The 13,002-nt window shown below is 41.9% G+C and overlaps 1 protein-coding gene across 2 annotated transcripts in view; it reads right to left on the bottom strand.

The window, feature by feature from the left end:
* Positions 1-13,002, bottom strand: part of plxnd1 (plexin D1) — a 93,202-nt gene that overhangs the window by 36,127 nt on the left and 44,073 nt on the right. For both annotated transcript variants that reach the window (XM_042491789.1, XM_042491788.1), the window contains exons 13-17: positions 9,478-9,623; positions 3,364-3,469; positions 1,925-2,064; positions 711-890; positions 220-304 (exon numbers count right to left, since the gene is read on the bottom strand). In XM_042491789.1, coding sequence (XP_042347723.1) covers positions 220-304; positions 711-890; positions 1,925-2,064; positions 3,364-3,469; positions 9,478-9,623 — 657 coding nt within the window. The remainder of the gene's footprint in view (positions 1-219; positions 305-710; positions 891-1,924; positions 2,065-3,363; positions 3,470-9,477; positions 9,624-13,002) is intronic.

The following is a 13,002-nucleotide window of genomic DNA, read 5'->3' as shown; positions in this document are numbered from 1 at the left end:
AATGCTCCGTGATAATTTGACTCCCAGTAAAAAAAAAAAAAAACTCCTGAACAATTAACACTGAAGGAACCTTTACTGGGAGTTCACGCTTGGCACACAGAAGAAGTTTCATCTGGTTGCAAACCAATCTTACACTCTGTTCCTTTAATCAAACTCTGATTATAAGGTTGAAAAAATGATATCAAATAAAAAACGCAAACAGTTCAGTTGATTACTCACTTTTTCTCCAATTTCCAGCACCTCCATGGTGACGCTTTGCACCAGATCAAAACCCTGGCCTGTCACTGTGATGGTCCTGCCGCCACTGTGACACACACACACACACACACACACACACACACACGGACACACGGACAGAGAGTCACATCTCAGCTATGACAATGAAAATGTGTCAAATTCATACTGGTATGCAAATACTTCTGGGACACTGCACCAAAACAAGAGAGAAACAGGGGACCAGATAATAATGCAAAACAGTTCGACTGCAGTGCAAATCCGCGCACATGTCATCAAAGACATGCCGCTATGCTGTCACACACATGCTGAGCTATTTAGAACACAATAGAGAGAAAATGTGCAGAAAAAGCTGCCATCAGGACAACATTACAGTAATGACTTATGTCAGTGACTGAAACCGTAGAGTCCTCCAGCTTGAGATATTTCAGACATCTTGGTTTTAATGCTTGTGGTGTCTGTAGCACTCTACTTACCTGAGGTAGCTCTTTTTAGGGTGGATGAAGTTGATGACGGGGTTCTTCTCGTAGGTGTATGTGGTGCTGAGCTCTGCACTTTGACAGGGAAGGTTTTCAAACTCCACACACACTGTCACTGAGTCAGTGTGTGCATGTAAGGCTGGAGGCATGGTGCACTCAATGGTTTCATCTGTTTTCCTAAAAAAAAAAAAAAAACAAGGTAAACACTGTGACTGCAAATCTTGTGATGTCTACAAGTACTCAAACCTCAAAAATGTTTCCACTTAAAATCAAAGTTTGGTTTGAAGGAGTTTGGCGAATTTTCACAAGTGTTTATTATACCTAATAATAGATACAAGCAGAGCTGCTGACATGAACTTGGCACTGGCCTTGAGACTTGATTTAGGCTTAAAGGGACAGTTCAGGCACAAATCAAAAATACATATTTTTCCTCTTACCTGTAGTTCCATTTATCAGTCTAGATTGTTCTGAGTTGCTGAGTGTTGAAGATATCGGCCATAAAGATGTCTGCCTTTTTTTGAGCATAATGGAGCTAGATAGCACTCAGTTTGTGGTGCTCAAGCAAATACATGTGAAATACTCAGCAGCAATGTCTCTTTCTAGAAATTGTGATACAGCTGTTGTAGTTCGGTAGAAAAAAATAGTGCCTACATGAAACTGCTCACAACAAGGTCTGTGGATTATCTTGAGTAATTGTCTCATGATTCCTAGAAAGAGAAATTGTTGTTGAGTTTTTCAAATGTATTTTTTGGTGCATTGAGTCACCACAAGCAGAGTGCCATCTAGTTTCATTATATTTGAGAAAAAGCAGACATCTCTTCAGCTGATATCTCCAACACTCTGCAACTCACACACAAACGATCTAGAGTGATTGAAAGCAATAAAAGTAAGTGGAAAAATCTGTATTTTTTATTTTAAGGTGAACTTTCCCTTTAACTAAAGTGATAATTATCCTATTTGAGATTCGAAAGCAAAAAACTTTGAAGTCTTAAGATAAAGCTAATAAAATCCCTCAATCGTAAATAAGACTGCTTTATGCAGGCCTTGTATAGCCACACAGCTTGAGCATAAATCATTAGGTCTGCGCTTTTGTAGCACCATGAAATGACACAAGACTGTGTTAAAAGACTCTGACAGACTTAAGACTTGACCTGCCTCTAACACTTAAAAAGGACTCTGGCTATAGGTAATTTGAAACAAGCAGCACTCACTCTCTGATGGTACACTCCAGCGTGTTGTTGACCTTGACTCTGACCTGAGAGCCAATGTCCAGGTGCTCCCCTGTGATGATGACTACAGTCCCTCCAGCACGAGAGCCCTTTGTTGGCTCCATGAACAGCAGCTTTGGGACCTGAATACAGACAAGATGATACAACACATGACTAAACAACACATCAAGTGTATCACTCGACATCTGACAGCTTCTGTCACTGGAAAAGACAGGCTTACTCAAACTGTGTTTTGTGCTCTATGATGCTTTTCTTGACACCAAATAAAAAATCTCTCCTCATCCTTTGAGGTTCACGTATCTTGTCTTTAGAGATCGGCCGAGACAGCTGCTGACTACAACAGTAAATTAGTGAAGAAAACTGTGAAGACAGCCCACGCTGCAATATGTTAAAGTGCTGGTGAAGCCAACAGGCCTTTGGGCTCTAGCTTGCAGGACAGCTATACTAAGAGGCAATAATGTTCATGCATACACAGTCATAAATGCACATGCAAACCCGTATACACATGCACACAAATTTTCCTGGGGCAAAGATGAATATCGCTGTCCAGCTCTGCAGCTACCAGCATCAGCATTCCCGCTCTTTCCCAACTTTCTATCCCCGCCATGAACCTCGCCTCCAGGGAAACCTCTCATCCTCGCTGACAGGATTCACTTCCTCAGTGTGCATACATGGAGGAGACCTATTGTGTGTTTGTGTGTCAGAGTGGGCGTAAGGAGGCAGATGTTTCCGTCGAAAGATTTTGAGGAAGGAGATGCAGGAGAGGCACACATCCTGTCTCCACAACCCCACATCTTCCCCTCTACACCCATCGGTGAAAACCTCTCTCACACTGAGCATCTCAGAGTCGGATAAGGGAACCCGAAAGGGGTTCCCACAACAGTAATGTTTGTTGTTTTGGATTTTCTTCATCCTCCTGTATCAAGACGGGCTTCAAGATTGGGGGTAATTTCTCTGCGGGATGACTCACAGGCAGAGCTGCTCTTAGGAGCCGCTGAAATGATGCACCGTTCCAGCTCTGAATTATGAAAAACTCTTTGTCTATAAACAAAGAGAAACAAAAGGCTTACATGGGTATTTCCAATCGCTGAATATTCCAAAGGGAGACTGCGTGGGTCGAGGTCAGTTAACACAATGCTGGCTAGCTCGCCTCGGCCAGTGATGAATTCAGAGCAAAGGGACATTCCAACAATCGCCATATTTGTTTTTGCTGGCAGCGAGTACGACATGACAATGGTGCTTAGTTGCAGCTCAGATGAACGTTTGAAGATTCCCACACACTCGCATTCCTCTGAATCATAAAACGCATCTGTTAACACTCAACTGACACACTTGGGAAAGGCTCTCCCAGTGGGGAACAGGGAACAAGAGAGCGTAGAAGAAGAAGAATGTGGAGGGAGACACGGACAGAGAATACTCACTAAATATGAGAAGCTCTCCTTTGACGTCCCCGTTCCACTCTGATCCACGTCCACTTGGATAATATCAGCCCTGTCATGTGCTGAGTGCCCGGTGACACACACCAGCCTGTGGAATTTAAATAACAAAAAAATAAGAGTGTTTCCTCCTTGTTTGGTTGTCAAAACATTATAATCAGAGATCAGTTAATAAAAAAAACCCTGATGATAATGGATAGCATCAGCATATAATTTCAATCTAATAAAAAAACTCACATTTCAAGTAAGGGAACCAATATAAAGATGAAGAAAGAGATCTAGATCATGACAGCTAAACAAAGACACATAATTAATCTTGGAGAATGGTGGTTATGAACTAATTCATCAGACCATATTGCATTTACATATGGAATCCAATAAAGGCCTTGAGATATCAGATATTAGGAGATGTAAGGTTCAAAGCTCTTCAGACCAGATGTGTCTAACCACAGAGGAGATTAAGAGGCTGCTGAGGCTTGTTCTCTCGCCTCCTGGCTGTGATTAAGCCTTGTGTCATCAGTGCATGCTCTACAGGGACGTCTCATATTAATGACACGGTGGTGTACTGAGGCACAGGGATCTACTGTTCTGGGGCCTCACTGGGATAAATATACTGGAGTGGGAGGGGAGGAGCGACCTTTATCGCCTCACATGATCCCCCCTCTAGCTTGACACCCTGTCGGTTTATTTAGTCAGGTGCCTGGTGCTACAGTGGTTATAAATTCTCAGCGAGTGATCGGATGATTGACGGAGAGATCGTGGGGAATTCATATGAGCGGAGGAGCTGTGTTTTATGTAGGAGGGCCTGGCAGGACATGCGATGAGACAAGGCTGGGCTGGACAGATTGGGGCTCGGCTGGGGTCAGGCTGTAGGGTCAGAGACCAGGGCTGACTCAGAAGGCTGTGTTTTTAAAGGAATATTTCACAATATAAAAAGAGCCCTCACATAAAACTATGCTATTTTTGCAGCAGAAAGGCTTAAATAGTTTTGGTGCTTCATGACCACAGAAATATGAGAAAAAGGACTCTCGCATTGACTTTTGCTCAAAAGGTACAAAACCTACAACTACCAGAATGCATCAGACAGGTAAGGAGGGATATCTCAGCACTATTTAGATGGAGGGAAGTTTACCACAGTTCACATACCCACATTGTTTTGATATTAAGCTTGTGGATAATCTGCAAAGTATCCCTTTAAATGTCTGGCTTTATACTAATCAAACGAATGTAATGTTTTAACCGGACCTCAAGTGCTGCAGCATTCAATGAGCCCAATTAAAACATGGACTGTCTTTATGAGTCTGAATAGCTGTAAAAATAAATCTTAAATAACCTGCAGTATGAGCCATCTGTTGTAAGCAAGGTCTATATATGTGCTCATTAATTACAGGAGCATCAGGTAAAGAAAGTCATTACACTTAAATTACACTCCTGTCAGTAACGTGTCACGGGGGCAGACGCGCACCTGTTTGAAGAAAATGCATCATTTCACATGCTCTGATTTAGGGGCAGAAAGAAAAGATAAAATGAAACTATTCAGAGATTCAAGCCTAAGGGAAATAAAAGAAATTGGAGAATGAATCAGCCTGAACCTGTAGGATCGCTGCAGGGCCCAACTGAATTCGGGCTGAGAATCAAACTCTTATCAAAAGAATACATCACAGTGTATGATATCTGCTATTGAAGCATGATGTTGAGGATTATTCTGCGGGAAACTAGACAAACATAAAAACAGTATATCTTGTAGAGTGCAGACAAAAGCTTATCAGCAGATTGAAGGTGTGATGGAGACAGCCTGTTTTAACAGTACACAGACTCTGGGTGTGTCAGGGTTTCTGCAGGGTTACGTTAAATTTAAGACTTTTTAAATCATTTTTTATATCAGATAGAGCGCTGTTTCATATCTGCTTCACAATCACAGCCAAAGTATGAAACCCAGTAGGGACGTTATGGCCTGAGAGTTATTATCTCCACAAGGCATAAGCCTGGAGGGGATCATGTATTTGGTTGGTTTTGTGTGTGTGTGTGTGTGAGTGTATGTATCTGTCTGTCCACAGTTGTCCACAGTCTTGCACTCTACTGGACAAATTAGTCGACTATTTGTGTGCACATTTATGACTGCTCATTGACCAATGCTTCCCCGGAAATCAGCTCAGCTGTTGAGGGCCTCAATTTGGCCTTTGTCGTGGCTCAAAAACTGACATCTAGAGAAAAGTTTTGTCTCATTATTAACTGGAGCATCTGCAAATTAGCTCCATAACTCATATGTTATGATCCATTAAAGTTAAGTTTGTTATGAAATAAATCAAGCGACATTTTTTAATATCTTCATTTCCATCTTTACTGTAAGGGAGTTCGGAGGGGCAATTCCAATGAACACAACTTTGATACAGTCCGGCTGCAACCAGCTTTCATTCTGTCCCGCCACATGGCGTCATACCACGGCTGGGGCATTTTAGCAGCTAAGATGATTTTGTAGATTTGGACATTTTTTCTTGATATTTGTTTGTATCCTAAGTAAGTGAGCAGGCTATGTAGATAAATGGTTTCTTTGTTGTCTACTTTAATTGTTTTTCTTGTTGTTATTTTCTACTTTGTTGTGTTTAGCCTACAGACAAAGCTGATTCCGTTAAAGGTCCAGTTAATGATTTATATCTGTGTTATAGTAATTAAATACATTCATCAATCCAGCAGTATTTCATATAGGCTACAGTGCCTGTTAACAGGAAAACTCCATCTGTTCTAAACAACGCGCAACAGCTCTACTATTCTACTATTTCATGATGATTAGCTTGATCTATAAAAGCCAGAGTCCAAGCTGGTGTCCTCTGATATCTTGTTTTGTCCAATCAACAGTCAAAAACCAAAATATACAGTATATCTACTTTACAATGAGAGTAAATAAGGAAATCCAAACATTGGACAATCTAGAAACCAGAAATGTTTCAGCATTTTTGCCTAAAAATGACGAGTAACCAAATATCAAAAAAAGATGCCCCATTTTCTGTTGATCGATTAATTAACTAGCCATAGCAGCTCTACCTGCAGTTTATAACAATAATTCCTGATGACATTTTACTGAAATTAACTGGCCCTCAACCTTGATAAGCGTCAAGAAATGCATAGATGGATTAACCTATTAAAAAGGATTAATAAAGTTAATTTAAGTTTCTGCTAAATCCGCTTGCTTGTTATGAGGCGATTAATTCTTATAACTAATGCATGTTGCAGCAGTGACAGTGCTTTTTAAAAATCTGATGGGGCTGACTGAAATACTACAAAAAAAAGAATCAACTGTTGCTCCAATCCCACTTTTAGTTCATATGTTTGTAAAATCTCTGAAGAGCTTTCTATCACATACAAAATATTCAAAAACAGTGAAATGTAAGGCTTTTTAATACCTTCTAGGAACTGTTTGAGGAAACATATGTTTGAAAACGCTTGCAGACCAGATGCCCTAGTGTGTGTGTGTGTGTGTGTGTGTGGTGTTGATGCAGTGTGATCCCCGTCAAAGGACATGCAGACTCTCTGAGCAGACAGAGCCTGGGCTGACCCCTGCTCCACATTCCAGCAACGCCCCACTGTGGAGACATTATGGGTTTCAGAGGGTGATATTTTGTCTAGTTCTTGAGATGTCTCTGATCATTTCCCCTGAGTGGATGATGATGATCATCAACAATCAAGCCTCTGAGTGTTTGGATGTGGTTGTTGTCTGCGGTGCAGCTAAAGAGACAGGGCGAAGGCCACTCAAGGCTCATATGAAAATGATAGAAAGGGCAGCCGTGGAGGACCGGAGCCAAGAAGTACTCCAGTAAATGAGGTGTGCCGAGACTGACTGTGCCATTAATTAAAATGTTGACACCGAGTGAGTGGAGCGCAGTCTCTCCAGTCTTGCACATTTTCCTTGTGGCACACAGCTGTGAACTTTCACCTCTCAGCACACGAGCAGACACCTGTCTCAACAGCCCTGCTAAATGAGGTCACATGTGTGTGTGCGCTGGTGAGTGTGTGTGTGTATGGCATTTCTGCCATTGGAGTTTAGATCATCTGAATCAGGATATTTTTGTGAAAAAGGTTCTGGCATGAATAGGGATTCTAATAAGGTAAGATTAAATGTTAAGGCTTCAAGTTAAGGGAATGAGATACGATCATATCTAATCAAATCAACAGGAAGTCCCCACAAGTATAGAGATGTAAAAATGTGGGTGTGCTTGTGCAAGGCAAATGTGCTGACACTGTCAGATGCACTGACGTGTTATGATTTGTCAGTGCCACTTCCAGCAACGAGGATATGCTCTGCTGTCATAACAACCAGCCTCGGGAGCCAATGAGGAATGACGACACCAGATGAGAACACCCCTGGAGTGAAATGCGATTCGCTGTTTTCGACATGTGCGGTTTTGGGGAATGTGTCAGGCAGCTGGAGTGACAGGTAAGACCCGCAGGTCACCCTCGAACTGGTCTTAATACAATGAACGGCTTCAGTGGAGCAAGACCAGATAAACAGTTCCATTCAAGGAACATTACAGATACTGAATGGAAGTTTGGATGTAACTGTAGAGTTACTGACTTCCACTGAGCTCCGTTGTGCCGGTGTCGAAGCAGGGTCCTGCTGTCTCCATGGTGACAGTGTGATGGTCCCTGAGCCACAGAGGGATGGCGATGGAGTCATTTAAAATGAGAAGCGTGCTGCATAATAATATTTGTGAAAATTAGCCTCATGAATACATGAAAACTAAACCATGCAAGGATGGTTGACGTTCTATTTTCAAGACTGGTGGACATGTAGGAGGCTAATGATGGTGGTTTTGAGAGGAAGTTCAGTAACTCATTCATCCTACCGACTACCCTCAGACCAAGAGGAATACTTTTGTGCTTTTTATTCTATGGTTTGAGTTTTTTCATGCCTATGTTGATACATTTGTTTCTACTGACAAATATGTTTATGTTTCAATGAGTGCTTTTTTAAGGGACCAATGTACTGGCGCCCTGGGGGATGCCAGTAAAAAGCACCCAATTTTGCCTATGTATTTTTTTATGTTTTTTAGTTATTGATTTAGTTTGGAATTCAGTTTCATCAATTTAAACATTCAGATTCATGATTTGGGGGGCGTCTGGTGACTCAGTGGCTAGAGCAGACTCCCCGTATACAGAGAGTGTTCTTGCTGCTGCGGCTGCAGGTTCGATGATAGCCTTGGATTTGATTGATTGATATGCTGCATGTCGACCGCTCTCTCTCTTCCCCTTTCACGCTGAAGCTTTCTTATCCATTTAAGGCATAAAATCCCAAAAAAATAATATTTAAAAAAAAATAATCATAGTTTTGCCTTTTTTTATTTACCTTTTCAACTGTATCTCTGTGGTTTATAGATGATTTAGTAAAATTGAATAAAAACCACACCAGCTTTGCGTACTGATTGTGATAGTTCACCAACGCAGTTTTAATCGATGGAACTATTTATTGGGTGTATGTTTGCCATGGTACCTAATTAAAAGGATTGTCCATTGACAATCCTGTTTTTTTCTCAAAAAATTATGGGAACAAGTATTCAAATTTTTGCAGTGGGCTTCAAAATTGTTAATGCATGTCAGCCCTTTTTCAGGTAAGGCCTAATACTGTGGGACAAGTAACTTCTTTTGTCCATTAAATGTAATAAGTCTGCTAGCACTCACTGTTCTGTTGGATCTGAGTTTCAGGTCTGAGATGGTCCCATATTTCTTTGAGTTTTATTAAACTGTGACATATCCATCACTTAAGCTACATTTCTGCTTTCTGTCCACCTGACCACTCACCTGCCTGAGAGCAAATCAGGTTGCCCTGACAACAGGTAATTGTTAGCCATCATCTCATGAGTCCTAATTGCAGCACAAGTGCTTCTCTTAGCAGTATTTCTATATAAATGATGTTAGTGTCAATGACATTTTCTTATTTCCTCCATCTTGTCATTCTGTGAGTGAAGATGATGTTAAACATTATCAAATAAGCACAAGGGGGAAAAAAGTGAGTGCAAACTGCTATGCTTCAGCAAACACTAACAGAACAGTTCACACATGCTTGTACATGCAAATCATAATTGAGCCATATGTTATAGTACTTACTCAAGAGAGACAGTGTAGAGCTCAGGCAGGAGACTGCATGGCACATTTCCTATGGAGACCTTTACAGCTCCGGCCCTGCGGCCCAGGTTCCTGCCCTGTACTGTCAGCAGGGTGCCTCCTTCCACTGGACCCCTCAGGGGGAAGATCTGACAAAGACAGAGCAAATTAATGAACAGGGAGGAAGAAAAGCCTGTGAAAACCCTGTAATATGCACAATAAATTAGAACTCATTAGTCGATTACCCCCCTAAAAATGTTCCCCTAATGACAGGTGATAATGAATATGATAGAGAATTAAGAGAGCGGAGATGCTGTCTGTGATGCTGACATGGAGGGTGTCTCACAGACCAATAGGACAAGTGGCCTGTGTGAGCGTTCTTCTGCTGAAGACTGAGATCTAATAGAATAGACACACGGTTTAGGTACTATACACACACACACACACACACACACACACACACACACACACACACACACAAAGCAGACTCTTAACTGTGCCAGTCTGAGACTCTTCAGCCCCTAATCCTCTACAGCACATGCAAATAAAGAGCAGCCTAAGAGCCCCCTTCACATCCCACAAGAGACAGACAGAGTGAGAGAGAAAGGGCTGGAGAGGCGAGGTGGAGAGCACAGCAGAAAGGTGGATGAGTGGGGAGGCAATTTAGGAGAACTGAGTGTCGAGAGGGGAGTGAATGCTGATGGTGGTGGTGAGAGAGCAAAGCCTCAACAGGGGAATTAATGCACAGTGCTGCTCCCTTTCATCTGTTTTCTTGCGTCTGCTCCGTCAAATTCCTTCGTTCCATTTCTGCCGTTGTTCGGAGGCGTGCTCTCACGCGTTATTTCAGCCCCTGCCTTTGGTCTCTTAACTTTCCATTCAAGAGACGCCGAAAGAAAAAGAGAGGACAGTCACCTCTCCAATCACCACGGAAACGCAGACTCTGAGATAGCATCTTCAGCGCCCAGACAGAAGCAATCTACCCTCATTTTGCCACTGTAGCACAGCTAGCTCAGCTGCGTGCACACTTTTCTGAATGACCCCCCTGGCTGAGCTGAGGTCAGCGCGACCCCTCCGTGTTATTAGCCTGGCTCCGGCTCTATCAGGAACTGAGCTTAAGAATGAAAACAGCACTTCTGTTTGGTCTAGGTGAGGGGACAGGGTTTGGCTCTGCATAAAGATAATTTGAAGCCTGCAACAGTGAAACTATAAACTATATGTTTCCCAGCTAAATCAGGGAGGCAGTCAAGTAAAGATCAACTGTATTAGTTTTAATATCATATGAAAACAAACCAAGCCATTACTTACAGTGTTTCTGGAGGATCTGCACCACAGGAAATGATGCATATGTTTTTGCTGTTATATTAAAGTCCAATTTTTAGGATTTAGAGGATAACAACAAAGAAATGAAATATATTTTCTTTGGTGTATATAATCAGAATCATCCTGTTTTCGTTACCTTAGAATGAGGCATTTATAGCTACATAGGGAGCGGGCTGAAAATTTGTATTTTCGAGGATAGAGAAAGAATGACCCACCTTACTCTACCTCTGAGTGAAAGTTTAGGTATGAGGAGTGGCATCAGTTAGGGTTAGATTAGGGGGAGATGCATTATTCCGCAGAATACTTCGAGGAGCAAAGGCACACTCCATAATGAGCCAAAAAGTGCCACAAGAACACTGATTTTTAACATGAAACTTCTTTTTAGAGTGTTTTTACCAGTTTTAATCACTGGGTCTGTTTGTTTTGGAAAGGAAGAGACCCCTGTGGATAATTTGGCTCCTGGTAAACACCTCTTGAACATCTGGATCTTAAATTATCAGAGAAAAATAAGGTGAGCACACATGCAGCATACCAGCAGGTGCTGGCTAGCCACCCATCTAAACTGATCTTTACATTGTCAGAAAAAAACGCACATTTTAAACGTGAATCTGCTTTATTCAGTATTTTTACTGCTTCAAATCTTTGTGCTTGTTTGTTTGTTTAGGAGAGGAAGAGAGCTCTGTAGATTATCGGCTCCTGGTAAAAACCTCCTGAACAATGAACACTGAAGGAATCCAAACCAGGAGTTCACACTTAGCACATTCAGCTGGTTACAATATGCAATCCTCAATACCAGATGTCACTAAATCCTAAACACTGCTCCTTTAAGCTTTTGGATATTAAGTGATACTACTGTAAATATATACCACCTTTAACAAAAACACATAGCAGCATTCCTTCAGACACATTTAATGCATAAACACAACATAAATCCATGTGCGAGCATATATATTCTGTAGCATGGCAGAAAAGCATCCACGCTCTCTTCTGAGCTCCGCAGTCAGCAGAGTTATTTATCATCGCTATGCGTCTTATAGCACCTAGTGTGTCTCTGCGGTGCCATTGAGCATTGACATCACCATCAGCTGGCATGCTGTTCATTTACACCTCTTACAAGTCTGTGAGTCTTGATTTACAGCGCAAACTCTGCCAGGCCTCCAGGGAGATCACAGGGTGTGAATGTGTCTCTGCAAAAAAAAAACCTCCACAAGGAATGCTGGAGCTATGAAATGCATTTGAGGACTAAATTATTCCACATGCATGTATTCAAATCAAAATTATTTATATTGTATTGTACATGCAGATATGCAACGTGCCAGTTAAACTACCGGACTAATAAAATCCATATGTTTTGTTATTATTATTTTTTAGTTTCCGAATAGATCGCTGTGAGGCTGGAGCTTTCATCTTCCTCGCCTCACTCCAGTTCCTCTGCATCACACTAATCAAGGAGGACGTGAGGACAAAAACAGGAAAAGGCTTCTCACTATACTGTACCCTTCTCCATCCTCTCTCCCAAACCATTTATGTCTCACCCAGATCCCTCTGTTCCCTTTCTTTTCATGTCGTAGATAAACTATGTTTGGCAGTTCCTGTTTTGGAAGCCGGAGTACCTCTAATCAATGTTTTTTTTTGTTAAAACAGTGAACTAGCCCACACACAACATGAGAATAAAGGGCCTGCAGAGATGATAAATGTCTCCATTGTCTTACGTCACTGCATTGAATAGCGGGCATTTTTCACAATTAGGTGCTATGTGGCAAAGTTTAAGGGATAATGAAATCCTCCTCCATGTTATTGATATTTCTGTGCTCGTGATCGAGATTGCATGTGACAAAGCAGAGCAAGAAAAACACATTTCATTATCTTTGCTGTACACACAGTCATATTACAAAGAGCCGCTGCGGTGTGTGTGAATGTTTAAGGAGAGCTGATCTTTTCCTCCTTAAGCCGGGAGTTCTCGGGGCTCAAACCCCTGTGGATTCTCTGGGAAAACATGGCTGCCAAAGCATTGCATCACACACCCCACAAAACCACAGCCCCCAGTATCCTCTATCCAACCCGCTCTCCTGAGACAGAGTGTGTATGTGAGAGAGAGAAAGAGAGAGAGAGCAACAATGGTCTACCCACGCATACGGCATCTCAGCCCGGCTAACTTCAGTCACGTAAGAAGTCCACATAAGTTAGACTCTCACAGAGCATCCTGTT

The sequence above is a fragment of the Plectropomus leopardus genome, chromosome 8, assembly GCF_008729295.1.
Source record: "Plectropomus leopardus isolate mb chromosome 8, YSFRI_Pleo_2.0, whole genome shotgun sequence".
In the NCBI taxonomy this organism is placed as follows: Eukaryota; Metazoa; Chordata; class Actinopteri; order Perciformes; family Serranidae; genus Plectropomus; species Plectropomus leopardus.
The sequence above is the reverse complement of the archived record's forward strand: the minus strand, read 5'-3'. Positions and strand labels throughout refer to the sequence as shown.